This window comes from Ctenopharyngodon idella, chromosome 6, assembly GCF_019924925.1.
Source record: "Ctenopharyngodon idella isolate HZGC_01 chromosome 6, HZGC01, whole genome shotgun sequence".
Classification (NCBI taxonomy): Eukaryota; Metazoa; Chordata; class Actinopteri; order Cypriniformes; family Xenocyprididae; genus Ctenopharyngodon; species Ctenopharyngodon idella.
In genome coordinates this window covers 26687966-26714695 of record NC_067225.1, presented here as the reverse complement: position 1 = coordinate 26714695, position 26730 = coordinate 26687966, and the positions used below count along the sequence as shown (strand labels likewise).

The following is a 26730-nucleotide window of genomic DNA, read 5'->3' as shown; positions in this document are numbered from 1 at the left end:
TTTTTTAACAAATTAAAGGGTCTTCCAAACATTTAAAACAATAACATTTATTGCTTCGTCTGAATACTGTATTGAAACCACACGCATTCAGTAAAACACCAAAAAAATTATACAATTATATATGGATGCACAAAAGGCAGTGAACACAATGCTCTACAAAACACTACTTTACAGAAATTTAAAAATTCTAAATATCAAAAATCGCACAGCTGCAAAACAGCAGCCAGCTGTTATCGGTGGGACAACTTGGGGTTGGACTGTCACAAATGACTTTGTAATTCAGCTAGTCGGAGCAGTCAATAACCACCTGCCAAAACAACAAAAAAAAAAATCAAAACAACTTCTCATAAAATAGATTGAAATGCTGGTATAAATTAACTTGAATCACGAAATCAGTTTAAATCAAGAGGTAAATGTACCTGACATAAACCACTCACTTTTAATGCAGAGCAGACTGCAGGATAATACAAAAGCGAAGTTGGCAGCATATGAGAAAATAGATTTTACATCCTGTCAGTTACACACAAAGGACCAGAAAAATGATGTTACGCCAGGCTCGAATCATTTAACAGAACAAAGATAGCTATGGCTTGTATTTGCTTGGAACATAACCAGAAAAGCGGCCAGTTATGAGTCTTCAGAGAGAGCTCCACTGCCCTGATGTTTGACACTGTGACTAAAATATTAATACACCAATGCAGAGGAGAAATGTCCTAGCAGGTGTCCTAAAACTTAGAACAAGACTGGATACAGATTAAACTTTCTCTTTAACAAAGACTAAAATATTAAAAGAAATATTCCAGGTTAAATACAAGTTAAGCTTTAACAACAGTCGAGACATGCTTTAATTTACAACAAATTATTTTGTCTCAGAAATATTACAGAAGTCTATGAGCAGGCGATATCCACTTTTGCTTTTTCTAACTGAGCAACGAGTCGGAATTATTTCCTGAAGTAACCGAAAGTATCCCACAGCTGTGTCCATAGACTTTAACTTGTATTTAGCCATGAATATTTTTTTAATTAGCTGTTTAGTGATGTCACAGTTGACAGTGTGATTACTGGACACCAAAGAACTTCAATCAAACCGCTTTGACAGACTGGCAGAAACCAATGACACGGATGAAATTAAGGAAAGAAACTGTAAAAAAAAGAAAAAGAGTTTAAAACCTTGACTTCAGCAATAAAATCATATGTACATCTGCATAAAGTGTCCGTTCCGGAAGGTTGGAGAAGTTAGGTGGACTCTCGACCAAAAGGCGCATGGTGGTAGATTGGGTGTTGCTTCTGACGGCCTTTGTGGAAGGCCACTCAAGTGTGTGCCGTCTTAATCTCCACAAAAGAACGCAGTTATTGTTTAGGGCAGTAGTCTGCAGGCTTTTAGTCCTGCTCCATAGGCTCCTCCTCTGCGCTCTCTGAGTCCAGGGCCCCTGACCCAGAGTCGCCCTCTGTGGGTGATTCTACGCTACTGCTGCTGGATGTGGGTCCAGAGGCATTTTCATCAGTGCTACTGCTGCTGACCTGCTCGCTTGGCTCCTCTCCTTCTCTCACCTCAGGGCTAGAGGCCACACCCGCTGGGGCTCTCTGCTCTGATTGGTCCATATCACTGGGCTCTTCTGAGGAGTCATCTGAGCCACAAGGAACCTCCCTCTCAGTAAAAGCCTCTCTGGAATCTGCTGCAGGACACTCAGGCTGTGTGCTGGAAGGTTCTACATTAGCAAAGAATAGAATACACTTTTTAGGGTCTAATGTATACAATACACCCTAATAGTGAACAAACAGATTACGCTACCTTGGTCCTCAGAGCCTCCAACTGAACCATGAGGCTTACTGTCTTCCTCTTCTTCACTCCCCTCCTGCAACATGGATGACGGTGATTCAGCATCCTCTGAGTTATCTGAGGAGCTTTTGGTTGACGTAGATCTGGGTGTCTCAACAATCTGCTCATCTGCATCATCTTCATCCTCATCTTCTTCATTGCCATCCTGGTTGAATTTGAGTCTCTTTACTTCATGTTCCTCCTCCTCCATTCCTTCATCTTCCTCGTCATCTAAGTGTTTGTTTTTTACAGAGCTGCTGAGAGGCCCACCAATGCCTGATACAGATGCATCACTGGAACACAAAGATATATTCTGTATTTCTCTAATGTAAAAGATATTCAGGGCTGCTGAAGTTCATGCCATTTAATTATTCATCATGCGAGAGATAAGTGAACATGTTCATTGATTCAGCCATCAGCATTTTACACAAATAAAATCATTAAAGATGAGATATGATGGTGAACTTAGCCTACCTGTCTGTTTTGCTGTGTCCTTGTTGAGTGTTCGTCTCTTTGTTTTCTGTACTGTCCGGAAGGCCGTTTGTGGCCAGCGAACTGGACATGGAGTGTTTCTGTCTGTTTAATGGTCTGGGTGTTCCTGGACCATTCACTTTCCTGTAATATACAGGGAAATCAAGTTAAGCCCTTTTTTTTTTTTTTTTTTTAAATGAGTATTCCTAAGCACCATACATTTTCCTCACCTCTCTGTGAAGGCCGATGTGTTCCCTGACAACATGACTCCATTCATTCTGTTGACACCGCTGCACCCATTTTTCCTACAAAGGCCAAAAATAGCTCTTCATTCATCTACAGTAATTAAAGATATCCAGGTGATCAAATTAAGATGTAGCAGTTTTATGATTTTCAATACTGAACAGTAATTACTTACTCAGATGTAGGATAAATGCAACTGACCACCATCACATTCTGACAAAGAGAGAAAACAATCAATATCACATAACATAAGCAACATAAATTCTGCATTTACAACCTCCGACTTGGGTGAAATAAAAGTGCAGAATGAAAGTTGAACTTCCTGCTTGTATTTCATTAGTTAGTTAGTTCACCCAAAACTGAAAATTATCCCATGATTTACTCACCCTCAAGCCATCCTAGGTGTACATGACTTTTCAGACGAACACAATCTGAGATATATTTAAAAATATCCTGGCTCTTCCAAGCTTTATAGTGGTAATGAATAGGGGGCCAGATTTTGAAACCCAAAAAGATGCATCCATCCATCATAAAAGTAATCCATATGACTCCAGGGCCTTCTAAAGGCCTTCTGAAGTGAAGTGATGGGTTTTGTAAGAAAAATATACATATTTAAAACTTTATAAACTAAAATAACTAGCTTCAGGCAGACAGCCGTATGCATACGGCCCAAGTAAACTCGCGGCAAATGAGTAACCCCTAAAACGATGTATGACGTAGGATGTAGGAGTAGTGTAAGCTTAGATGCCTCTTGCGGTTTAAACAAATAGGGCTGGGCAACAAACTCAAGCTCCTCTATTCTTTTATCAAAATCCTCCGACATTTCTCTTTAAAAATTCTCATTTTAGACTTCTAATTTGTGATTCGTGTTTTATTTTGCTCTATCCTCCAAGCTTCCGCATTCATCATTAAATCATGCGTCGGGTCAGGGGTTACTCTTCCACCACAAATCAATGCGTACAGCCGTCTGCCAGAAGCTAGCTATTATAGTTAATAAGGTTTAAAAAACAAAAACCAATCGCTTCACTTCAGAAGGCCTTTATTAACCCCCTGAAGTTGTATAGATTATTTTTATGATGGATGGATACTTTTTTGGGCTTCAAAATCTGGCCCCCTATTCACTATCATTATAAAACTTGGAAGAGCCAGGATATTTTTAAATAGATTGTATTCGTCTGAAACAAGATAGTCATTACACCTAGGATGGCTTGAGGGTGAGTAAATCATGGGAACATTTTTGGGTGAACTAAGCCTTTAACATGTGGCCCTTTTAATGATTATCAAATCACTTTTTAACCACTCAAAACACATCAATGAGTCAAACTTCCTTCATCACATGATAATAAAACCCATTTAGCAAGCACTGAAGAGACAAGTGTGTAAAGCAATGTAAAGAAATTTCTATATCGATAATCGCACACCTGCAAACCAAATGCAAGTGACCATAAATCAACAGAGTACCTTTATGGAAGTCAGAGATAGCACGTAATAATATCCCACATCTGACTTCAGATGGAACGTAGCAAAACTACAATAAAAATGCAAATACAAAGAGAACATACTGGGAATGGACTGTCACCCCTATAGGAACATGGTGAAGAAGATGCCTCAAAGTATTTTGTAGCAAGTGCATCTAAACAGCATCCATTATTAGCATTTCTTAAACTGAATAATGCATCATGCACTGACCTTCTCTACCCCTCTGAGAAACTTCTCCGTTCCTGTGTAGTTCCTCTTAGGTTCAGTGAGCAGCTCGCACAAGCGCTGAATAGTAAATGGGATCCTGGATAGAGAAAATATTTGAATAATATTTGAATTAGCTGCTCCACAACAAACCACAGAGAATTGGTACCAAATCTTCTCTACTCTATCCTGACACACATATAACAAGGAATGGTGCAGGCTTGGTTATATTCAACAGCCAGAAGATGGCACACTTGCTCTGGGGTAAAGACAGGCTTGCTATTTATCCAAAACAGGATAAATCCTTTCTAAAAGGAAAATGGTGACAGCATCACACAATGCAATTAATTAAGAGTGTTACTAACCCATTGTATCCACTGACAATCTTAAGAATTCTCTCCTTCATTTCTTCGAAGGGAATCGACTCCACGTTAGGGTTGGCAGGCCCTCGCTGCTCTGGAGCCGATGCTCGGAAATCCTCCATTACTTTCTCTAGTTTGAATATGAAGTAGCTTTTAAACTGAGACCATGACACCCTGTAAAGGCGACAATATGGAGCATTAGTAACTCTTGTAAACAATTTGTAAGGTCACGATTCTCTTAATACACAGCCACCAACCAAAAAATATTTAAAAAAAAAAAAATCATATTTGAAAATTGTTGAAATTTATTATGTCAGAAAAGACCAGTGTGATAAGAAAGACATGAAACTAGCAGAGCCATGAAGGATGAAAAAAAATAAAAAATAAAATAAATAAAGAAAGAAATGGCCATACAGTTGCAAAAATATTTAATTACAGAACAATGTAACAATCACAAGCAGGTATTTCAGAGACATAGATACATTTGATCTTGCAATATGCATCTGACTATGTACTCTCACAATTAGTTCATGAAATGAGGGCAGGTCATCTACAGCAGATCTAGTCGATAAGGACAAAGTTCTGTGTGTTTTGGAACAAAATCAAAAGAGCTGTGGTGTTATAATAAACCACCTTGTGGTGTTACCCAGAAAAGCAGTGGTGATTTTAAACAAACCACTGAAACACAAAGGTAGCTGGGGTTTCTGTGCCCCTCTTAGATCACTCACAGATATCTGAAAGTACTTACAGGGTTTCCCCGGTCTTCGCAATATGGCACAAAAACTGGTCCAACGCCGGAGACGCTTCTTTCTTCACCTTCTTGTCAAAATCTGCAGCAAACACAATAAGAACGCATCGTCAATTTCCTATGAATATCTGTACTAGATAAAATCCGAGCATCTTAGTTCTGGAGTGCATTTAACTGCACAATCTAATAATACCTTAAAATCTAGTTGAAATTAGTCCATTCTAGTTCTGACCCTATATTAGCTTTCATAAAATTAGCTATATCTAATATAATAGTTAACTACAATGCACCAGCTTCTAGTTTTATGTCGTCTACAAGTCCCAAATTCAGACATCATTTTCATTTCTACGGCTATTTAGATCACTCAGAAAACTGTAAAGTAGTCTTGGAATAATATGCATGCTTTTATGAAAACTAATGTATCCTAAATGTATCCTAAACATCTTGTTTCTAAACTTAAGGTAATTTTCAAGTTTCAAGTGTGATATTTTATGGCCACTACTATTTAGACCACTCAAAGTATAACTATAACCAGTCCATCCCTGAACTTTTATGAAAAATATGAGAAAAAATTAAATACTTTTCCTAACATAAGAGCTGATACAGGTAACGTTACAATAAATCTAAGCTTTATGTCATTTAATCACCAAAACTATTTACACTACTCCTACTAATATATATATATATATATAACGTTACACAGAAAGAGAAACTATTATGATTATTATTTACGTTATAAAAGTAGAGATGAGCATACAACTTCAGTTAGGATGTAAATGCCAAAAAATCCCGTTATGAAGAAAACTTATAAAGAAAATCAGACTTTATTATTTAATTATTCACTAGTTTGGAGTTAACCCTGGATAAACCGATGTGTAATATACTTGAATCAGCTCTACATCATCCCAAACCACTAACTAGTTATCTCAATAAAAAAAATAGTCTTATTTATTAACGAATTACTTAATCATCTCGTCATTTTTGGAAAAAAATGACAGAAGTCATAAAATAGGAGGATGAAACCTGCTTTTAACGCACAACAGACCTCGAAAAACAGTAAAAGCCATTTAGCCACAGGCCATGCTAACATGAGCTAACTCACATTACAAGCTCATAAGCACATATAACTCCTCTCTAAACTCACGCAGACCACCTCAACACACACAACCGGGTACCTTTAAGAGCTTCCAGAAGAGTGTCTATCTCCATGTCTGTGTTGTTGTCCCTGTCTCCAGCTGGAAATCGAGAGCCGATGGCTGCTGTTGAGCTCAGTAAAGAAGAGGACAGGGGAAACATTTCAATATGGCGGCGACCGCTACGTCACTGCCGGCCGCTCTACAGGAGCGCTGACTGTTGCGCAATAGTATGTCTGCGTCTCAACATCAAGTCAGCTGCCTACCTAAACATCATTTTGGGGGCATTGTAGCTATACGGATGCAGTATCTTTGTAGATGTACCTCACATCCTAGTGTGAGCTGCCTGCATAGACATAATTTTGGAGCACAACAGGCGCGTTCCGAGCAAAGTGTATGTCCTTAAATGCTGTGAAGGTAGGCAGCTCACTAGGTTTTGAACACGTCCTCAATGTCTTGTGTAGTGTCCGACTGGAATTATTAGCCTATTTATAATTTAACGCTTATCTATTTATTTAAAAATAAAGTACGACTTGTCTTGCTCTGGAATTTGAATTTACTTTAAAATTGTAAAGTTTACTATATTAACCAACAGCCCACCAGAATACCACACCAGCTAATATTATAATGCGTGACAATGTTTATAATTTATATCCTTTTAAAATGTTAATGAAAGTAATTATGAAGTCTTGCCTAAACATATATTGTCTGACCAATAGATTGTATTAAACGATGACACTGTATTGAAATTAACTTTTTATATAATAGATAGACTGAGACAAAGCCAAATTAATATTAAATGCATATTTATTTATTACATTTCTGACATACACACTTCTGTATAAAAGGACAATAACACATACAATAGAAGACATTCAGAAAGACAGAAAAGCACACTTGATACAATAAACATCGCTGGTCCGTCTCTTGACACAGAGAAAACATGAGATGTATAATAGTCTCCTGAGTTTCCAGTTAAATAAATCTCATCACTGATCCCAGACCAGTGACAGGAGGCTGGAAACTGGTCACACATATAATTAAGCACATTGTGCTAAATGAACACATCAAAACACTTACAACACACTCTCCCCTTTATGTTTGTACTTTCACACAGAAACAGTCAACAAATTAAAAGGCGGCGATTACACAAACTTAAAATGATTTTAAAACAGAAATGGGTAAACTGATCATACTGGGTCCAGAGAGTTTCTTTTGTTAAACTAATCTTGTTGCCATTTTTAACTTGTCTTCCATTTTACTTTCTCCAAACTCAGTATTTGTTTAAAAAAGTGCAATTAAATGCAAACCGTCCATCTGTGTATTGTTTTATTGTTTTGTTATAGTGTTTTTATGTATATAATACTGTCATGATATACAAACCTTTCTAATCGGCACATTTATTTTAAAATGATCACATTCATTTAATCCCACTATGGCAGAAGATCAAACTCCTAACAAAGCACAGGATAAAACAACAAAATGTGTCCTCTGAAATTGACCAGACTGAATATTGCTAAAATTATTTTAACACTTTTGGGCAGCTCTCATAAACTGGTATAGGTTATCCTAAAAGGACATTCCCCACATATTCAACATCAAATTCATGATGTCCATCAGAATAGGCTTGTCGTATCAAAATACAGGACACCTGACTTAATTGGAATTTTCACAAAAAGGCCTTCTGATATTCTATACATATATATATTAAAATGCAGCCCCAAAGAAAACATTACAACATCAGACTCCTTTCTAATCTCACTAACAAGCCATCTTCAATGTAAACAGTGTGAACATCCACCATTAAGGCTGTGCTTAAACTGAATGTACATCTTACTGAGCTCTAAAGGCTGACAGGCTAATTCTCTTTGGTTGTTTCTGCGTGCTACATTCATTTTTGTGGCTTGAAAACAAGGCGTTATCTCATGCTATTAAGCAGCAGAATGCTCAAACAAATTGGTGCAGCCACTTAAGTACAAGAATTAGATAAAGTGTACTGACACAAATGCTCCAATTGTGTAACACTAGACATAACAAACTAGATGCTGAAAAATGGTACAACACAGTTGTAAATAAACAGCTCTGAATTCATATTTTTGGATTTGCTGAAAACAGCTTTGCCAACGAGTCTCTCATATTCTTTCAGGAACATTCAGATGGTTGGTTACCCACAGTTGGAGACACTCGATGCATTTGGTTACTTCTCTGTATCCATCCAGCAGACCAAAACTGCTGCTTGTTCCCGCTTAAATCTCCAACTCCGCTGGCTCATGAAGCTCATACTGGGCCTAATGGACCAAATGTAGCTTGCCTCTGGCATTGCTAGTCTTCAATGAAAACAAAAACACTCTGATCCAAGTAGCAGGCAGAGACTCTTCCTTATGATGTTGAAATGCAGGCTCATTTCTCGTGTGGCAGTCGGACACGGCGCACCACTTTTTTCTCATAAACAACCCTCATGGTCTTCTCGATCTGTTTGAGGAACACCTGTGGTATTCTTCCACAAAGGGTGTTAACTGTGTCTAGGAACTTAGTCTGAAGTGGGTAAAACAAAGACTGGAACAAGTTCTCCTCAAAGGGATACTGAAAGAGAAGATGAAATACATAATTGTTCAAGAAACTGCTCTGGTATAATTGTGGAGGCACAATGAACAAGGTCCACATTTCATATCTGACTGAATTCTGAACAGCAGAGGGGCCCACGTGACTCAACCATATAAAAGGCTTCCTCTTGAAGAGACGCTTTCCTGCTATTAGCCTTCAAGGAGAGATTCAAGGAGACTGCACTCTGAATGCACAATGCAACACTTCTATTTATTCTCATATGATTCAACACCCTCAGGATTTGCTTTGTTTGCACTGAAAATTTAGAAAGTGGTCTGAGCAAGCAAAGATAAATGGATTATATTTCTTAAGCTTAAAATCTTATGAAAAATTAAAAAGACATAATAATAAACGATTTGATTTGTCATTGTTATGTGGGTGTAGATAGATAGGTAGATAGTTCATATATTTTTATACTGTAATACTTTCACATTGAATCTCCAAAATAATAACAATAATAATAATAAATAAAAATATGAAAGTTAATTTATAAAGTATTAATCTATAAAAAATTACAACTTTCAATTTAAGTGAACTGAAAACAATCTTCACATAAACCCATTGTAATAAACGTCACATTTAGCTCTGCCTTTAACATATAAGGGCTCAACGCTAAGGTTTTTTTTTTTTTACTGGCCCAGTCAGGCCAGTTCAGATTTTTATCTGCCCTGCTAAAATGCACAAAAAAGGTAAGTGTTTTCATTGTTTTTGACCCATGTAACCTTGTAAACAGTACTTTAAGGTTTTCAGGTAGGTCTAACAGGTAAATATACAGAAATTGAATAATCAAACACTGCACAGTCTTCACTGCATAAATTATGAATTGAATATAGATTAATCCTTATTAAAGCTACAAAAATTATTCAAGAGCAGTGAGTGATTTTCTTTGTCTTTTGTTCTTTGATTAACATTAATGACAGACAGCGGTAGGTTTATTAGGCTGCTGTCACTTTAAGATATGACGCATATCTGACACATCCTATTTTCTCACAACTCTTTACATTAATTTACCAGTTTCTAACTCATTTAAGACTATGCTTATGAGGACACTCGACAAAGAGGGAATTGTCATAATTCTATGGTTTTTTTTTTTTAGTCTGTTAAAGGGATAGTTCACCCAAAAATGAAAATTCTGTCATCATTTACCCACCCCCAAGTTGTTCTGAACCTGTATAACTTTTTTTTGTTCTGCTGAACATAAAGGAAGATATTTTGAAGAAAGTTTGTAACCAGGCTGTTTTGGGGCACCACTGACTTCCATAGTAGGGAAAAAAAATACTATGGAAGTCAATGGTGCCCCAGAACTGTTCAGTTTCTCACATTCTTCAAAATATCTTCCTTTTTGTTCAACAGAGCAAACAAATGTATACAGGTTTGGAACAACCTGAGGGGGAGTAAATGATGACAGAATTTTCATTTTTGGGTGAACTATCCCTTTAAAGCACAAAGGAGATCTCTGCATTTTGGGTGTTTGTTCACAGAGAGCCGCTTCACAGACAGAGTGCCAGTACAGATTTGAGTTCTTTTTTTGCATCTTATCACACTTGAATGGTTTAAAAGCACTTGAATGAAAGATAGCATGATCATATACTGTAACTGTAGCACAGCCAATAGATTAAAGGATTAATTTTGACAGCCTTAGTACATAACATATATAATTATCATCAATCTGACAGCTATTCTATTAGTTCTATCATATAACTATCTCCTGAAAAGATAGTGCCAGCTCACCTCATGTATGGCATCATACACCACTCTGAATGCGGGCTGCTTGTCGTCATGGTACACTCCACGGTTACCATGAAGAACAGACACTCCCTCCTCTTCCGCAGCTTTGCAATTGCTTCCATACATGCAGTGATCTGGCCTGTAGTTCCACTGGCATGGAAATATGTACAGACACTCTGTAGACACAAAGAAAAACATTCAACGTTTTATCCAAACTGCAAATAACATAGCTATGCAGCACTTGTGCTAAGAATAATTTTTCTTCCATTTGTTGGTGTTGGTAGTTGTGCAGGTCTTTTGGATCTGTTCCATTACAGTCGTCAAGCAAGCACTACCCTTGCCAAATGTCTCAACAATTTAGAGACTTTAATAACTGCACCTGTCAGTATCTGTCATACCTGTTCCAGTCAAGAGAATTGTTAATCTACACAAAAGGGTCTTATCTCTATAAAACCCAGATAAAACGACAACTTTCAGGAGGGCGAGGAAAGAGAGTTTTATAGGAAAAACTTTCCTGTATCATATCAGGTCTTTTTGTTTTATTTTCAGAGCTTCAATCAGAGTTGGAAAGTTTAGCTGACATGTAAGTGAAACAGAGCTGCAAGGCTTCACATGCAGAATAACAGCTTTTCAACTTAGATACAAGCCTTCAGCAAAAACACAATTAAATATAGTGCTGTAACAATCGAGTGCAAATCAACAAAAATAAAGAAAGTAGACAGGTTTATATGCAAGTTTAAATGATGCACTGAAAGTAAGGGAAGTCTAATGGTACAGTAAATTTATCACATTTGCTAATATCTTGATATTTTCATATATACACCATGTTACATTTTTAAAAACAAAATAATACTGGTCTATTTTGATATTTACACTCAAAAAAATAACTCTTTGAACGAACATAAAAAAAAAATCATGGAAAGGATTTCCACATGATTAAGTTGCTTTATTTCAGCGTTATGCAATTCTGTTATTCCAATTTAATGTACTTACGTTAGGTCAACTTAATTTATTAAGGTTGATTCAACTTATTTACTATGGTTGGGCACAGCTTAATTTAATAGTGTCAGCCCAACTAATTTGCAATGTTTAAATAAAAAGCAATAAATAAATAAATAATAAATTGTTTTCATATACATTGATTTTTACAATTAATTCTTCTTGTTTAATTTTGTGATTTATATAACTTTTGTGATGTTCTGTGTTAGAAATCTAGATGTGATACTGGATTCATCCTAAATTGCCTTAACCAAAAACATTGTAAAGCCTAAATTGATCATAAGTCCATTGGTGGCAATGGTTTTACAATCAACATAGGCTTACAATGCTTTTGGGAAATGCAACCCAGAGCACTACCACAGTGATTACTTTCTTATTAAAGTAATTTGAAAGTTTGTTAGCAGGTCCTCAACCCAAGCACAAGTGCAACAATTCACCACAATGGTAACCCTAAAACTATTAATTAACAGAAACTTTTAAATACCAACATAATAGAACAGTAAACATTAAGTCTTTCCATTTTCTCATCTTCCTAAAAACTGCTTAAAATAACACTTTATTTCAACATTTACACTCCTAGTTCAGCCCCTTTGCAAAGCATGATGGGAAGTGAAAATCCTGTTTGATTGAGTCCTGGTTGGGTTTACTTGATTGAAACATGTTATTCCAATATGAAAACATCAAGTTAAGTCAAAGAGTAATCGTTTCAAGTCAATTTAACATGAATCAATCACATTTAAACCAGAAACCTGATACAATGGTGTTGAATCAAAATAAATTATTTAAATAAACTGAACAGCATCAAAAAATCTTTTTTTTGAGTGTAACATAGTATGTACCAGCTTTTGAAAAATGTCATAGTATTATGTATAAAAGATGGTAAAGCCAAAGTATTTTGATATACCATGGCTTTTACAAGATACTCCAAGGTACTTCAAACATGTAATTAACAAAGGGTCTTCAAAACACACTATTAGTGCAGTACATGTCAAAAAAGTGTTATTTTGATATATTTTTATTTTGATACAATGGCATTATGGTATTAATATAATGCGTGTCCAAACAACATGATAAAACTAAGGTATTTCAATACCATTGTATTTACAACATACTAAATGGTAGTTTAAAAACACCATGGTACGTGTCCAAAAAACACTTTATTCTATAGTTCTTTTTTGCTAGTATTGTCTAATCATACTCATCATAATCAAGCATATCTTTGAGCAAACACACATGTACCTGGATTGTAGTGGAAGATGATGTTGAGGAGGTCTTGGTCTCCCCATGTGATGTGGTTCTTGTATTTCTGATAGAGAGGGTGTAACAGATTTTCCCATGACAGACCGCTGGCGATCATGCTGTTCTGTAAAATCAATAGTGGCAGGTTATTTTCCTCAACAGTGAGTCTGGCAGCCACTTTTCAGACAGCTGTTGATATGGAAATTGAGTTTTTTTTCAGAAGAAGAAATTTTCTTTTTGTCCCCCCAGACAGCCTTGAAAATGTGCTTGGGTTGGAAATTATAGTTCTAGCTGAGTTACAGAAATATGCTAATCCAGACTGCTGTCAGCCACTCTCTCGCTCTCTCAATGGATGGCAATCAGTAGACTTCCATCACTGCCTACTAAAAACAGCCTGAGGTTAAAAGGGTTTAAATGTGCAAAGAAACCTCAGAAGATATGTGAACGCCAAAGCCTCAGCCCACTACCAAGAGGAATAAACTACATAAGGAAAACACTGGCAATATCTAGTAATAACCAAGCACAAAAAAATACAGTAAAGCAAAAATCTATGAAATCTAAAATATTTGCATTATTAAGTATTTTATGTTTGTAATGCGTTCGTATAAATAAGAACGTATTTGATAGAGATGCACCAATACTAACATTTTGGCTGATATCGATAAGCTGACAATCATTTTCAAGTTATAGTAGTTAACCGATAAATGCCAGATGTTAACATTTTTATTATAAATTCAAAATAAACAACTAAAAACTTAAATTAGGCTTTTTAAATTCCAGAATTGAATAAAAAAAAAGGAAGTATAAAAAAGGATATTGATTTGCCAAAGATTACATTTAACAGGAAATTATCATCCAACGCTCACTTAAAGGTAATCTACAATTTAAGGGTTAGTTCACCCAAAAATGAAAATTCTGTCATTAATTACTCACCCTCATGTAATTCCAAACCTGTTAGACTATCGTTCATCTTCGGAACACAAATGAAGATCTTTTTGATGAAATCAAGAGCTTTCTGGGCAAACTAAACCTTTAAATACATCATTGACTGATACTGATAAAATAAAATAAAAAATCTCTAATATAAGATGAAGACTGGTATGGTACCGAGATATATATATTCATTTCTAGTATTTAACGTTTAAAATACAGCTATGTGGACAAGGATTTTAGACCATTGAAATTTCACCATAACCAGAGCTACAAAGCAACCATCAAAATTCAAATCAAGCCAACTGTATTGTTCCTTACCCTAAACAGAGTGCTACGAATCCGTGTGAGGTTCATTAGCATGACCCCTGAATTGACCCCTGTGACTCCATAAAAGGGGTGCCTTGCGAAGCGGCTATACCAGCCAATCTTGGGGATCTCGTGCTCTGGGGCCATGGCAGCTAGCTGAGTGCTGTTGAAAGCTTTCAGAAACTTCCAGATGTCGTCCATAGGGCGGAGAAACAGAACATCTGTGTCCACGTACAACAGCGAGTCCACGTCCTTCAGGATAACCTGATATCAGAAGAAATACTTGGTTACAGTCATTGTGGTGAGATGGAAAACACAAACAAGTGAAGAAAAAAAAAAAATATTAAGCAGCAGGAACCTACAGGAAGAAACAGCCTCTGGGCAGCACATGGCTTGAAGAGTTTCTTCCATTCGTCTGCATTCCCCACAGAGAAGGTGATTGGATATATGCTGTAGTGAAACCTGGAGGACACCGTCTGAGGCCACACACTGAACTGTGAGAAGAAATTGAAAGAATCAGTCAATGTCATGACTGTCAGCCTTCGGTAAACCGCACATCTATTGCCTACAGGTGTCAGCGAAGAGAAGTGTGAGAAGAAACCTATGCCAATCCTTCAAAAGAGCATCATTTTGTATCTTTTGTAAGAATTGTGATTTATAGAATGTAATTTAGAAGTCCTGAAGAGATCTACCCATACTGCTATACCTTATTCTAACTAACTAGGACATGGCACGTTTTCAATGTCTTAAAGGGTTAGTTCACCCAAAAATGAAATTTCTGTCATTATTCACTAACCCTCATGTCATTCCAAACCTGTAAGACCTTCGTTCATCTTTGGAAGACAAATTAAGATATTTTTTGAGGAAATCCGAGAGGTATCTGAACCACACATAGCCAGCAACTTCATTGCACCTTTTGAGGTCCAGAAAGGTATTAAAGACATTGTTAAAATAGTCCACATGACTACAGTGGTTGAACCTTAATGTTATGAAGCGACGAGAATACATTTTGTGCACAAAAACAAAACAAAAATAATGACTTTATTCAACAATTCCATCTCCTTCCTGTCATTCTCCTACGTTGTTTTCGTTCAGTGCTTCCAGGTTCTGCGTCAGAACGCCGACTCAGTATTGGCCGACGCTGTTCACATGATGCTGACGCAGGAGCCGGCCAATAATGACTCAGCATTCTGACGTAGAACCTACGTTTAAAATGTATAATAATGCAATGGGGGAATATTTGTGGCTCCTGATAATAATGAAATAATAAAGTTATTTTAATAATAATAATAATAATAATAATAATAAAACCCTCGTGATAAAATATTGCGATAGTATCGTATTGTGAGTTCAGCATCGCGATTTGTATCGAGTCATGACATGAGTGTATTACAGTGTATTAGTCTGGGTGTAACTGACTAAAATTAGGACTGCATGATTTTAATCGCACGATACGAAAAATAACATTGAACTTAAACACAATTATTGCTTAAACGCGATTATTTTTTTTACGCGCAGCTTGTCAATGAAGTATGGCTCCAAATGCTAATCCATCTGAAAGTACTGTGAGTTTGAATCGCTTATAAAGTACATTTGAAAAAGCAACATGCGTCAAACATCTTTCCAGACATGAGAAGCATTTATTAACATCTTGTCTAACAAAAGACAACATTTAATAAAATGTTTTTACTCCAAACTTACTTCATAACGACAGTTGAGCATCCTTCTGTGAGATGATGTGGCTTCTTACATAGAATAAGACAGTCTTGTGTTTATTAGTCATGTTTAATCAATCAAAGCATTTAAATCTTCTGTTTATTCAGCTACAGCAATATGCATGTTATCTTCTTCTGCGGCAGGGGATATTTTGAGTTTCTGCGTGAGAGCGGCTTCTGGCTTTCAGATGGAGAAGCATATACTACTGAATCACAGCCTTTGCCAAATCGTGTGCGATTTAATCGTGATAAATCATGCAGCCCTAACTAAAATAATTGTGATTTTTACCCTTCCGGTCAAATATTGCACTGCAAACATCATTAAATGCTTTAACTTGTCAATGTTAGCAAATGACCATGGTATAAGCAGGATAATCCATGACTAGCTGTGCATTAAACGATTTGAATGCACTCTGCAGAGGCAACTGAGGCTTTGCCTCCACAGCATTAAAATTGTTTAATGCACAGCTAGTCATGGATTACCCCTTACTTATTATTAGCCATAATACCAAGTGACCTTAAACTTGACAATATTTTATTGTAAATTCAACTGTGTTAATTTATTTAGATGCATGTCAACAACAAAAGATATGAAAGCAATTTATTTTATTTTATTATAAATGTCAAAAAAAAAAAAATCTACTTGGTTGCATTTTATTATTCTCATTTAGCTTTGTTTTTCTCAGCTGTCCGTGATCCCATCAGAAAAGAACTTCAACCCATTTTTGAGTCATAACAAATCAGTTAAGAACCACTGGTTTATAATATCCTGCTGATGGCCAAATAACTACTGCTGAAAAGGCTGCAGAAAAATAGAGAAAATCTTTTGAATAACAAACATGACATTGCATTCCTTCTCTATCGCTCTTCAAAGCCTTCAGTTCCTTTATCTTCAGCAATACGGCGCAGGACTAGATCAAGATCAGCTCAAGGCCAGAGGGCACCTCTCAAAAAGCATCAGCTGTCTAAGTGTAAAAAACAATGTAGTGCTATTTTCAATAACAGTCCCTCTGTGGTAAGAAACATTGTTAACAATTAGGAGGACTGTGGAGAAAGACCACTCTACCAGAAACCAAATAATGTGTTAAAAGCATGGTAAAAAGATCAATAGATTCATGAGGTTTCTCACATTACCCTCCTCACCAGATTGGTTGTCAGGGTTAGTCTGACACTGTCTGAGGGTTACCACAAAGCCACTAGAACAATAAAATTGACAGTCAGGGTTCTGTCAAAGGACTGTTTAAATACAATGAGAAATCTTAAGGTAAAAAAAAAAAAATTGTATAACTAATTACTAAGGATGTAAAAAGATAGTCATGATTTTAATTACTATAATTAATATATTACATGAGCAAGAGCTTGTTATTGGAGGTTTGCAAAAGGTTCATAACCCCAAATATAAGCAAAAATTATAGTGAGTTTGCCTTAGCAAAGCACTGGAAAAATTATGAATTGTATCAAAATAAAAAATAATAAACTGAACTGGCCAAACATAAAATTTCAGGATGCACTGCATCATTTAATAAAAAAACAAAAAAACAAAAAAAACAAAAACAAAACAGTAATCAAACTGAATTGTTGTCAAAGCAAATATTTACAGCCCTATTAGTTATATTGGCATATTACATTTAGAGATTTTAGTTGCAAGGAAAAGAATCAGAGTGAAGCAATAGTCCACAAAATTATGCCCAAAATGTGTGCCAAATTTTTTTAGAGCTGCATATTTATGAGATGAAACTTTGTCTGAAAGCCAGTTATCCATAGCGATGCTTTTTTTTTCAGAATAAAGATATGCCTTAGATAAGTAAAGATACTCAAACCATTGGAAATTAAGTTGGATGGAAAAAAAAAAAAAAAAAAAAAAAAAAATTAGGTCAACAGTCAGCTAGACATTAAAATTAACTTAAAAAACCTAAGATAATCACAGAAAAGATAAAAGAATCAAGGGGCATGCTCTCACCCCTTTTTCAAATTGTTCAGCCAAGTCCTCCTCTGCAAAGATGTGAAATTTAATCTTCTTTATGCTGAAGAGCAGTGCTGACTTCACCATGTTGAGCGTTTCATCTAGACGGTTCCCACAAGCCACTACTGCCAGGTGCATGACATCCTCTGCTCGTGTGACCTTTGACACGGGGTGCCCCACCTCACTCTTCTGCCTAGAGGTAAAGAAAAACAGCTTAAATCTATCCAAACTCATCCAAACCGTGACATCAACAACAAAAACATCTGGTACAAATCAGCTGGGTCAAACCAGGAGATAACACGGTCGTGAAATACTCCTTATTCTGTACACGGTTCCTCTGGCACATTGAAAACCTCATTTAAATGATTCAAGGGTAAACAATTCTGAGTCAGAGTCAGATTTGCAACCAACTTGATCAGAGAGCACACAAAGGCAAATGTATTACAAAAAAGAATAAGAATGCGTTTTTGTGGTTACAAACCCGAGTTGAAGGTCAGATCCACTATGGTAAGCCTATTACCGTATTGTTCCAAATAAGACGACCCTGATTATAAGACGACCCCCTCTTTTTCAAGATGTACCTTTTGGAAAAAGGCTTTTTGAAGACCAAATCTTTAATTTTTGTATTGAAAGTATGGTAAATACTGGTAAAATGTACCAACGAACACATTTAAAAATAAAGACTTTTTGGCATACCATAAAAATAACCTGTAGCTAATCTGAATTATATAACAATTAATCTATCCATTTTATAGTGAAAACCCTGTAGCTTACCAAAATTTCATTGAAATCTGGGTACCATCTTACGTTTTAAAATCATGTACAGTTTGGTCCCCTCAGTGAGGCACGCAAAGATGACGGTAAGCTTTCCTTTGACTTTTAGCGTTTAAGACTATTTTTGTGCTCGTGATTTTCTAACATTACACTCTGAGACACCGTATTTCTATGTTTTACGCCTATTTGGCACCACCTATTGTTGCGGGTGTATTATTGACATGTAAAGGTCTAGACTCTGAATATAAGACGAACCCGTTTTTCCAGATGTATTTCTAAGAAAGAAAACATTTTATACTCGGAACAATATGGTATAAGTGTTTATATTTTAGACCTAGCAGGATGGTTTTTGCAGCGAATTGCGTACATACATCACTCGTCTATGCGTGTCTCATCATATCCGTAGATAGAGAAAAGATACTCCGGCTACTTTGACGCATGTATATTGTGGGAGTGGCATAAGTTAGTTGTCACAACGAGTGAGAAAGGTTGACATGGAGCACGCTAAATCTCGAACATCTTGGGGAAATCACACATTTTAACCTAGTAGTGAATGTTTTATGAGCAGTAGGATAACCATAATCATCCAAACAGTTACAGAGCCAAAGCACAACCAAAACAATATTCTTCCGCAAAATGCATGCAGTTTTGTTTTTTAACCACTAGAGGGGCAAAAGTTGCAGCGTGTACCTTTAAGCGAAGCGTTTTTAGAACACTATGTCATGCATGAGATGCTACAAAAAAACACAACGGTCAAAGACGTCCATCTAGCACGTGTTTACATAGAAAAACAATTGAAAATTACTGCAGTGGAATGCAAAAACACGGTCTGTGCGTAACAGCCCAGATAATCCGCAAAATATGTTGGTCAGATCCAACCAAGGTGGGATAAATATTAATCAATATGGTGATGATATTTTTACCATATTGCCCAGCCCTACTTCGAAGACAATAGAAGACATTAAACGTGCAGATGAGTAGCACTCTTGCTCGCAATGACTTAAGTGACCTGGTGTTTCACTTGAATACACATTTCTTTGTCTTGAGTCTCTAACAACATTTGTTATTGGTGTGGTGTTTGCTTTTGTGATTCATGTTGAGTCTCCATCACTCCAGGGAAGTAAGCTCTCTAACCCTCTAAGCTCTACCCAAGAGACGACCTCTGGGAAAAAAAGTCCTCCATTTATCCAAGGCTTTAGCGGAGGAAACAAATTCATACCGCAAGAAAAGCACGCAGCCTTTCAGACAGACATCAAAGAGCTTCCATTAAGCCAAGGACGTGCAAACACTCTTGCTCTCATTTCAACTCAACCACAGACATTGATATGATGTGAAATTAAGAAAAGGAAAAACATGGAAACACCTTGGGGTTTGACAACAGGGAAGCAGGGATATTTTCACACCTGAAATTTCATTTTCTAATTTTTCAGCCTACTATAGATTATAGACTAGTATCACAAAAGACTGCAGAATCTGCTTTGAAGGCTGCGGTTTCCTGTGGAAAAACCTCCCCCTGTTTACACCACTGCAAATCAAGCAACAGGAATTGCATCAATGGTCTGACTGAATGACATCAAACAAGTTATCCTTTTCATTTCATTAATCATTTGTCCAAGATTGAGAGGCATTTACCTTCTGATCAACACATCAAGCATACAAACACACTACTGAATTCAGTGCCTTTTTTAATCAACATGAAATGTTCACATGCTCTGATCTTATAAAAATTCTTGCAGTCTGAGAGGACACATCTGGAAACATTTAGACTGTGAAGGCTGAATTAAATATTGCACTCCTTATTGAGCAAAAGTTGAGTTCCTATAAAAGTGAGTGCTGACACTGATGTTCCTCGTTGAGCAATACAATTGACTGTAGACAAAACAAAACTAACTGGCAACATGAAATCAAAGTGATCCAAAAATGAAATAGGGTGGATTTCTATTGTGTCTACTCTCTAACTTGATTGTGAACAATATGAAGTGTATCTATTCCTTTAGCTTCTATGAGATTATTATTTGTGTGAATCATTCTTAAAAATTAAGCATTCCATTTAGTGCAACGATTTATGCAAGAATAGAATAGAAATTTATGGAAGAATAGAAAACTATTTACTAGGGCTGCACGATTTATCGCAATTAAATTGTCAAAGGCTGTGATTATTTAATGCGCAGCTTGTCAGAGCTGTACATCTCTGTGATCAGTAGTAAATGTTTCTCCATCTGAAAGGCAGAGGGCGCTCTCGCACAGAATCTCAAAATATGCCCTGCCGCACAAGAAGATAACATGCATCATAATCGCTGTAGCTGAATAAACAGAAGATTTAATCACTTTGATTGATTAAACATGACTAATAAACGACTGCGTTATTCTGTGTAAGAAGCCACATCATCTCAGAAGGATGCTCAACTGTCGTTATGAAGTGAGTAAAAACGTGTTATTAAAAGTTGTCTTTTGTTGGACAAGATGTTAATAAATGCTTCTCATGTCTGGAAAGATGTTTGACGTGTGTTGCTTTTTCAAATGTACATTATAAGCGACTCAAACTCGCAGTGCTTTCAGATAGATTAGCATTTAGAGCCATACTTCATTGACAAGCTGCGCATAATCACGTTTAAGTTCAATGTTATTTTTCGTATCGTACGATAAATCGTGCAGCCCTACTATTTACACAGACATTTCTCCATTATACACAGAAAGCTTATGAGCAGTGAGTGGATACTACTGACTAGGGCTGGGACAATACTATCAATGCATCGTGATTCGTGAATCGTTTCTGATATTTTCCAAATGCATCGCAAAATCGATTCGGAGCTTAGTTTTTAACAGCAGATGGCACTCTAGGCTATTTTTTGACCGCATGCTCAAATGCTCATGAAGAAGAGCATTCGTGTGTTCGGCTGAGTCTGAGAATGATTTTGCACCTCAGAATGATTTTATGATGCAAGATTAATGTAAACAGCCCACTGCAAACACCTTTGTAATTCGTTTTTTTTTCAAACTTCATGAATGATTATTTTATAGAAGGTTCAAGTGGTGTGTGTAAGGAATTGGAAGGAAGCAGAGTACATCTGTCTCTAAAGCACGCAGTGCCATCTGCTGTTGAAAACTAAGCTCAGAATCGATTCAAGAGAGAATTGCGATACATACGGAAAATATCAGAATCGATCCAGAATCATTTCTCGATTCGTGATGCATCGATGTATTGTCCCAGCTCTACTACTGACCAACTTAAAACACCTCTGATTGGCCATTGTGTTCAAGAAATCAACAGTGATTGGCTACATTGCGCAACGCTGCAAAAAATGCTGTAAATAGAAACCTTTGATGCTCAACACAAATACACACTGTTATGTTGACCACATCTGTTTTACCAATATGATATTATTACAGTCAGTACTATCAACTGAGGGTGCTCTTGCTTTCGTTTGAGGGTGCTTAGCACACTCTAGCGCCCCCTTAGAACCAGGCTTTTCCCCAATGTTTTGTTTTTAGGTTCATGAATAGATTTGTTAGCCTAAGATGAATTGAAATTTTGCTGCACTTCACACTGGATTGTGAAAGCTTTGGTGGTTTGTGCATCGTGCGCATTTCAGTCGCTAATCTAATCCTGAACTTAAAAACTAAAACAATGGAAAACACCAAAGAGAGGTCCAAAAAAAAACATACACAGAACAAATATGCTGGTTGATTCAAGCCATGCCCCCAAGGCTACGTGTATGGAATTCAGACAGTGCTTTTCCTATAGCTATTCACTACACTCTACACCACACTCTATACGACCAAATTATTAGCGCTTTTTCCCCTCTTCAGAATGTCTGCATGCCTGTCCTGGCAGAGCCAGCACTTCAGTGGCACCTTGACTTTAAAACCTGAAGTGAAACGCTAGTGTTATTGCTTCAGGCTAGAAGATAAAGACTGCAGAGGAGGAATCAACTCATCGAGAGGCACAGGTGACAATGGAGAGATATTCGGCGTTCAGTGTAGAAACTGTGATAAAAAAAAGGCTAGAGAGAGACACACACACACACACACACACACACACAAATGGAGGGCTCTTAGTCTTCCTCCATGACATGTTTATGGCTTTATATAATGTAGCTGCCATGCAGCAGTTGCCTCTAGTCATAGCAGTATTATAGATGACAGAGCGAGCTATTCGTTTGACAGTTAGTAGACATTTATTCCTAGGTGCGGCAAAAACGGGTGCAGTGGTGTTTTGCGATTCTGGCAGAGAAAGGTGTTATGAGCACCCAGCTTTCCAGTAATGCAGGTTCTTTTGGGAAAGGGTGTGAAAGAAACGTGAATGTACTGCTGCAAATTTACTTCATTGTCAATTTAATACATTACACTAAAAGAACAGTTCACCCAAAAATGAAAATTCTGTCATTAGTTACTCACTATCATGTCATTCCAAACCTGCAAGACTTTCTTTGTTCTTTGGAGCAAAATGACGATGTTTAGAAAAATGCCTTTTTTGGTCGAGACAATGAAAGTCAATGAGAGCCAATGTTGTTTCAAATTAAACAGTTCAACAAAAGAGTGCTGCAGTGATGATTTTTTTTTTTTTTTTTTTAATGATTTTTTTTTTTTTATAGGCCAACCGGAAGTTGGCATCACCCTGGTTCCCTCAACAAAAACCCAATAGGATTTTTCCACTGGCTTTTGCGTCATGGCAGAAAATAAGCTTTGTAACCAATGACAGTTTATGATTCTTACATGTTTTGTTTATCATGATAATCTTCACAAATGAACACTTTTATGAATTTTGAAGCCTAAATACAAAGCACCCGTCGCATGACTTCAACGTCACAACCATTAAGACAGCTCTTTTAGTCTTTATTTTTAAAAACATTTTCCCTAAAAAGGCTGAGTTAAGGCACCCACACCCTACAAGATAATCAGGCCAATTTTGGGCCCAATTTTCCCCTTCCGACAATCCTAGGTACAGTCCAAATTATCTTGATGGTTCTACAGATTATCTTATCAGACAAACGTGCACACACTCTGTAGATTGTCACATGGAATGAAACGATACCCAATCAGGGGTGCGTTTCCCAAAGCGAACTATGGTCACAAGTTCCATCGTTACCAATAGAGTTCAATGGGACTTACGACCATAGTTGACTAACGATGATTTTGGGAAATGCACTCCAAAAAGTGAGCTGACAGAAGCTTAACACGACTTCACCCAATCCTTTTACTGTTATTCCACAGATTTTTTGCAAAAAGCAGTCCAAAACACTATTATCGCCATTTCTTCTTGCCTGTCGTCCGCCATGTTTGTTTACTGTAAAGTCACGTTTGATCACAAGAAATTTTGTGAGATTTCCCGTGTTCACAGTCAGGACTTTTGTCAAATCTTTTAGTGTTGGCCAGCCTTTAGATTAGTTTGCAAGAGCGCCATTATAAACACAGTGAGGCTATGAAAGTGGACTAGTGAGTACTTCTCCTGTTCGGTATGATGTTGTTTAATGTCCCCAACAACCTCTGTTCCCATTTAGCAACTTGTTAGCAAAATTGCTTTAAATAATCACAAGGGGGTTTTACTGATGTATTTTATGTCGCAGAATAAAACATGAGAATATCTTAAGCTTGTGTTAACCACAGACCTTATTTTAGGCATATAAACAAAAAAAACACATAAAAAAAAAAAAAAAAAAACCCTTGACTTCAGGACGATGGAACTGAAAGTACTAATATGCCAACTCATTTCCGGGTTTCGGCCAACAAAAATACACCATCCCTGCAGCACTCTATATTCTTAAAAATATCTTTATACAGGTTTGGAGTGACATGAGGTTAAATACATGAAGGAATTCTCACTTTTTGGTGATCTATTCTTTTTATTATACAACAACAAAACAGAAAGAAAAAAAAAAAAATCAAAAGGTTTGTGTTAGCTAGAACCCTCAGGACAAAACAGACCCTTCGGGCCCCCTGAACGTGATGAAACATATCATCAGGGACACATTTGTCTGTTTTGCAACAGTGAGGCAGGAAGCAAGTCTGGAGGATGCGCTTAAAAAGGAAAAACTCCTGCGGAAGAGTTAATCGCTTCTAAATAAAACAACAGGTCATACGGGATGAGATGGCTTTGCCCCTCCCCCTTCCTCTGCGGAGATGGATAGGGAGCCAGGAATTAAACGCATAAAGCGTTTTCCAAATCACACCCTCTGATCTCTCCTGTTTGTGCGGTGGATCTGTTTAACTAATTTCCCCACTCTGCATTAGCCATTTGCATTGTGGGTTTATCAGCAGAGAGCAGTCACAGGGGTGTGGACATGAAGACGGATCACTGCTGGAAACCCAACAGGAGGGTCAAAGGGTTGAGATATCTCACAACTGCAATTAGTGGCATTTATGTGAAGCTGTCAGAGGGGCGATAACATATGCTTGTTGAAAGAAGGCAAGCGATGAATATTAAACTCATCCTCAATGCAGAATTGATTTCACACTGTCAAAAAGGCATCCATCTATAGTTCGCCTACCTTTACATGATTGATTTTACACTATCAAAACACTGACACAAATGAACCAATCTTCAGTTCACCTAAAGGATAAATGTGACAACTCCTTTTAATTATGTCTCAGAAAGGGCGGATCATCTTGATGAATAAACTACTCCATCCTCAAGTCACAAGGGAGTGTGTGCACTCAACCAATCATTGATTTTGTCCTTCGTTGAGACCCTTTGGGAACGATGCAACTGCATTCAAGGTGACCTTTTTAATAAAGCCATAATGAAAATACAATTGAGATAATCGTGGCTGAGATGCGCAAAGGGGGCTCTTAGACTTGGTGTGGTAGCATGCGCAATGCACACTGGTCTCTAAGATTTAAGACATTAGTGCATAGCAATCTGGAGGTGAACAGAGGAAAAAAATTGTGTCATGCATGCTTTCCTTCTTGTTACATTAAGAAACATAAGATTGCACAATCAGTTCAAGACATTATTGCTAAAATCTCCACTGTCACAGCAGGCTTTTGACAAGAATGTCTGATTGGATTGGCTGTGTTGTCATCCAGAAAAAAGACCAATGATTTATGGGTTGTTATTAAAGCATGTATTTGCATTGATTTGCAGTGACTGCAAATTACACTGAGCTCATAAATGCCCTTGAGAATCAAACTAATGCACTGATCATGTTTACAGAAAGGGGATTGAAAGGAAGCCTATGTAACAACTTCAGTAGAAGAAAAAACATGCATTATAATATATACTATATTAATTTGTATCACATGCATTATATTCAATAAAAGGATTGAAAACATCTTGACAACTTGTAACGCATATTTATGCAGTCTGTTTTGGACCAAACTGGTTGGTAATCATGATGCTGCACTTGAAGAATTTCCTACCGAGTCTTTGCGATGACATTCCCTCCTCCTCTGCTGCTCAACTTCGGCTCTTTGCGGATTAGTTTCGGTGGTTTTTGTGGCTCTTCGGGGGTTTGTTTCGCTTCTTTCGCCGGTGCGATATCCTCGACATAATTGAAGGATGGAAAATGTTTTTCTTTCGCAACTTCTTTCAGCGGCGGCTCGTCCGCAGCGTTCCCCCCGAAAAAGTACAAAAGTAGAAAAACTCCAAAGCATACCGCGATAGCCACAATCTTTCCGTGAATTCTCATGGTGAAAAAGTGCTCTGTCCGCGTGGAAATGTTTTAACCATGGCTCTGGTTAAAACATGGGGACATATTTGTAGTGTGCAGCCATACTTCTTCATTTGTACTGTGATGATGATGAAGACGATGCTGCTCAGCTTAGCGCCGATATCACACACGTATATGAATCTCTGAAGGCGGACCTTACACTCCTTACCGTAACACTTGTAATACTTCTGTCACAATGTATGAAACGATATGAAACTTTTTTATATTTTGTTCGTATTATATTATATTATATTATATTATATTATATTATATTATATTATATTATACGCATGTCTGTCTGTCAGGAGGACATTAACACCTTTTATTACTACTGCTAATAATAATAACGACCGTTTTTGAC

The 26730-nt window shown here is 37.0% G+C and overlaps 2 protein-coding genes across 3 annotated transcripts; both read right to left on the bottom strand.

The window, feature by feature from the left end:
• Positions 1 to 27: 27 nt before the first annotated feature.
• ppp4r2b (protein phosphatase 4, regulatory subunit 2b) lies at positions 28 to 6682 on the bottom strand. Of its 2 annotated transcripts, XR_007930576.1 has the most exons (10): positions 6502 to 6682; positions 5327 to 5408; positions 4582 to 4752; positions 4223 to 4316; positions 2709 to 2746; positions 2521 to 2595; positions 2294 to 2434; positions 1793 to 2112; positions 438 to 1709; positions 28 to 307 (listed from the first exon to the last, which is right to left on the bottom strand). XR_007930576.1 is itself a non-coding variant. In XM_051896670.1 (9 exons), exons 1-9 carry the CDS (start codon positions 6620 to 6622, stop codon positions 1381 to 1383), a joined length of 1371 nt encoding a protein of 456 aa, XP_051752630.1. In that variant the 5' UTR covers positions 6623 to 6682; the 3' UTR covers positions 28 to 1380. The 2 variants fall into 2 exon arrangements, 1 of the variants encoding a protein (XP_051752630.1); XM_051896670.1 differs by having other exon boundaries at positions 28 to 1709.
• A 566-nt stretch (positions 6683 to 7248) lies between these two features.
• On the bottom strand, positions 7249 to 26509 carry gxylt2 (glucoside xylosyltransferase 2). Its single transcript, XM_051896671.1, has 7 exons — positions 26080 to 26509; positions 17944 to 18139; positions 14631 to 14762; positions 14281 to 14532; positions 13030 to 13153; positions 10795 to 10967; positions 7249 to 9042 (listed from the first exon to the last, which is right to left on the bottom strand). Exons 1-7 carry the CDS (start codon positions 26346 to 26348, stop codon positions 8860 to 8862), a joined length of 1329 nt encoding a protein of 442 aa, XP_051752631.1. The 5' UTR covers positions 26349 to 26509; the 3' UTR covers positions 7249 to 8859.
• Positions 26510 to 26730: the final 221 nt, after the last annotated feature.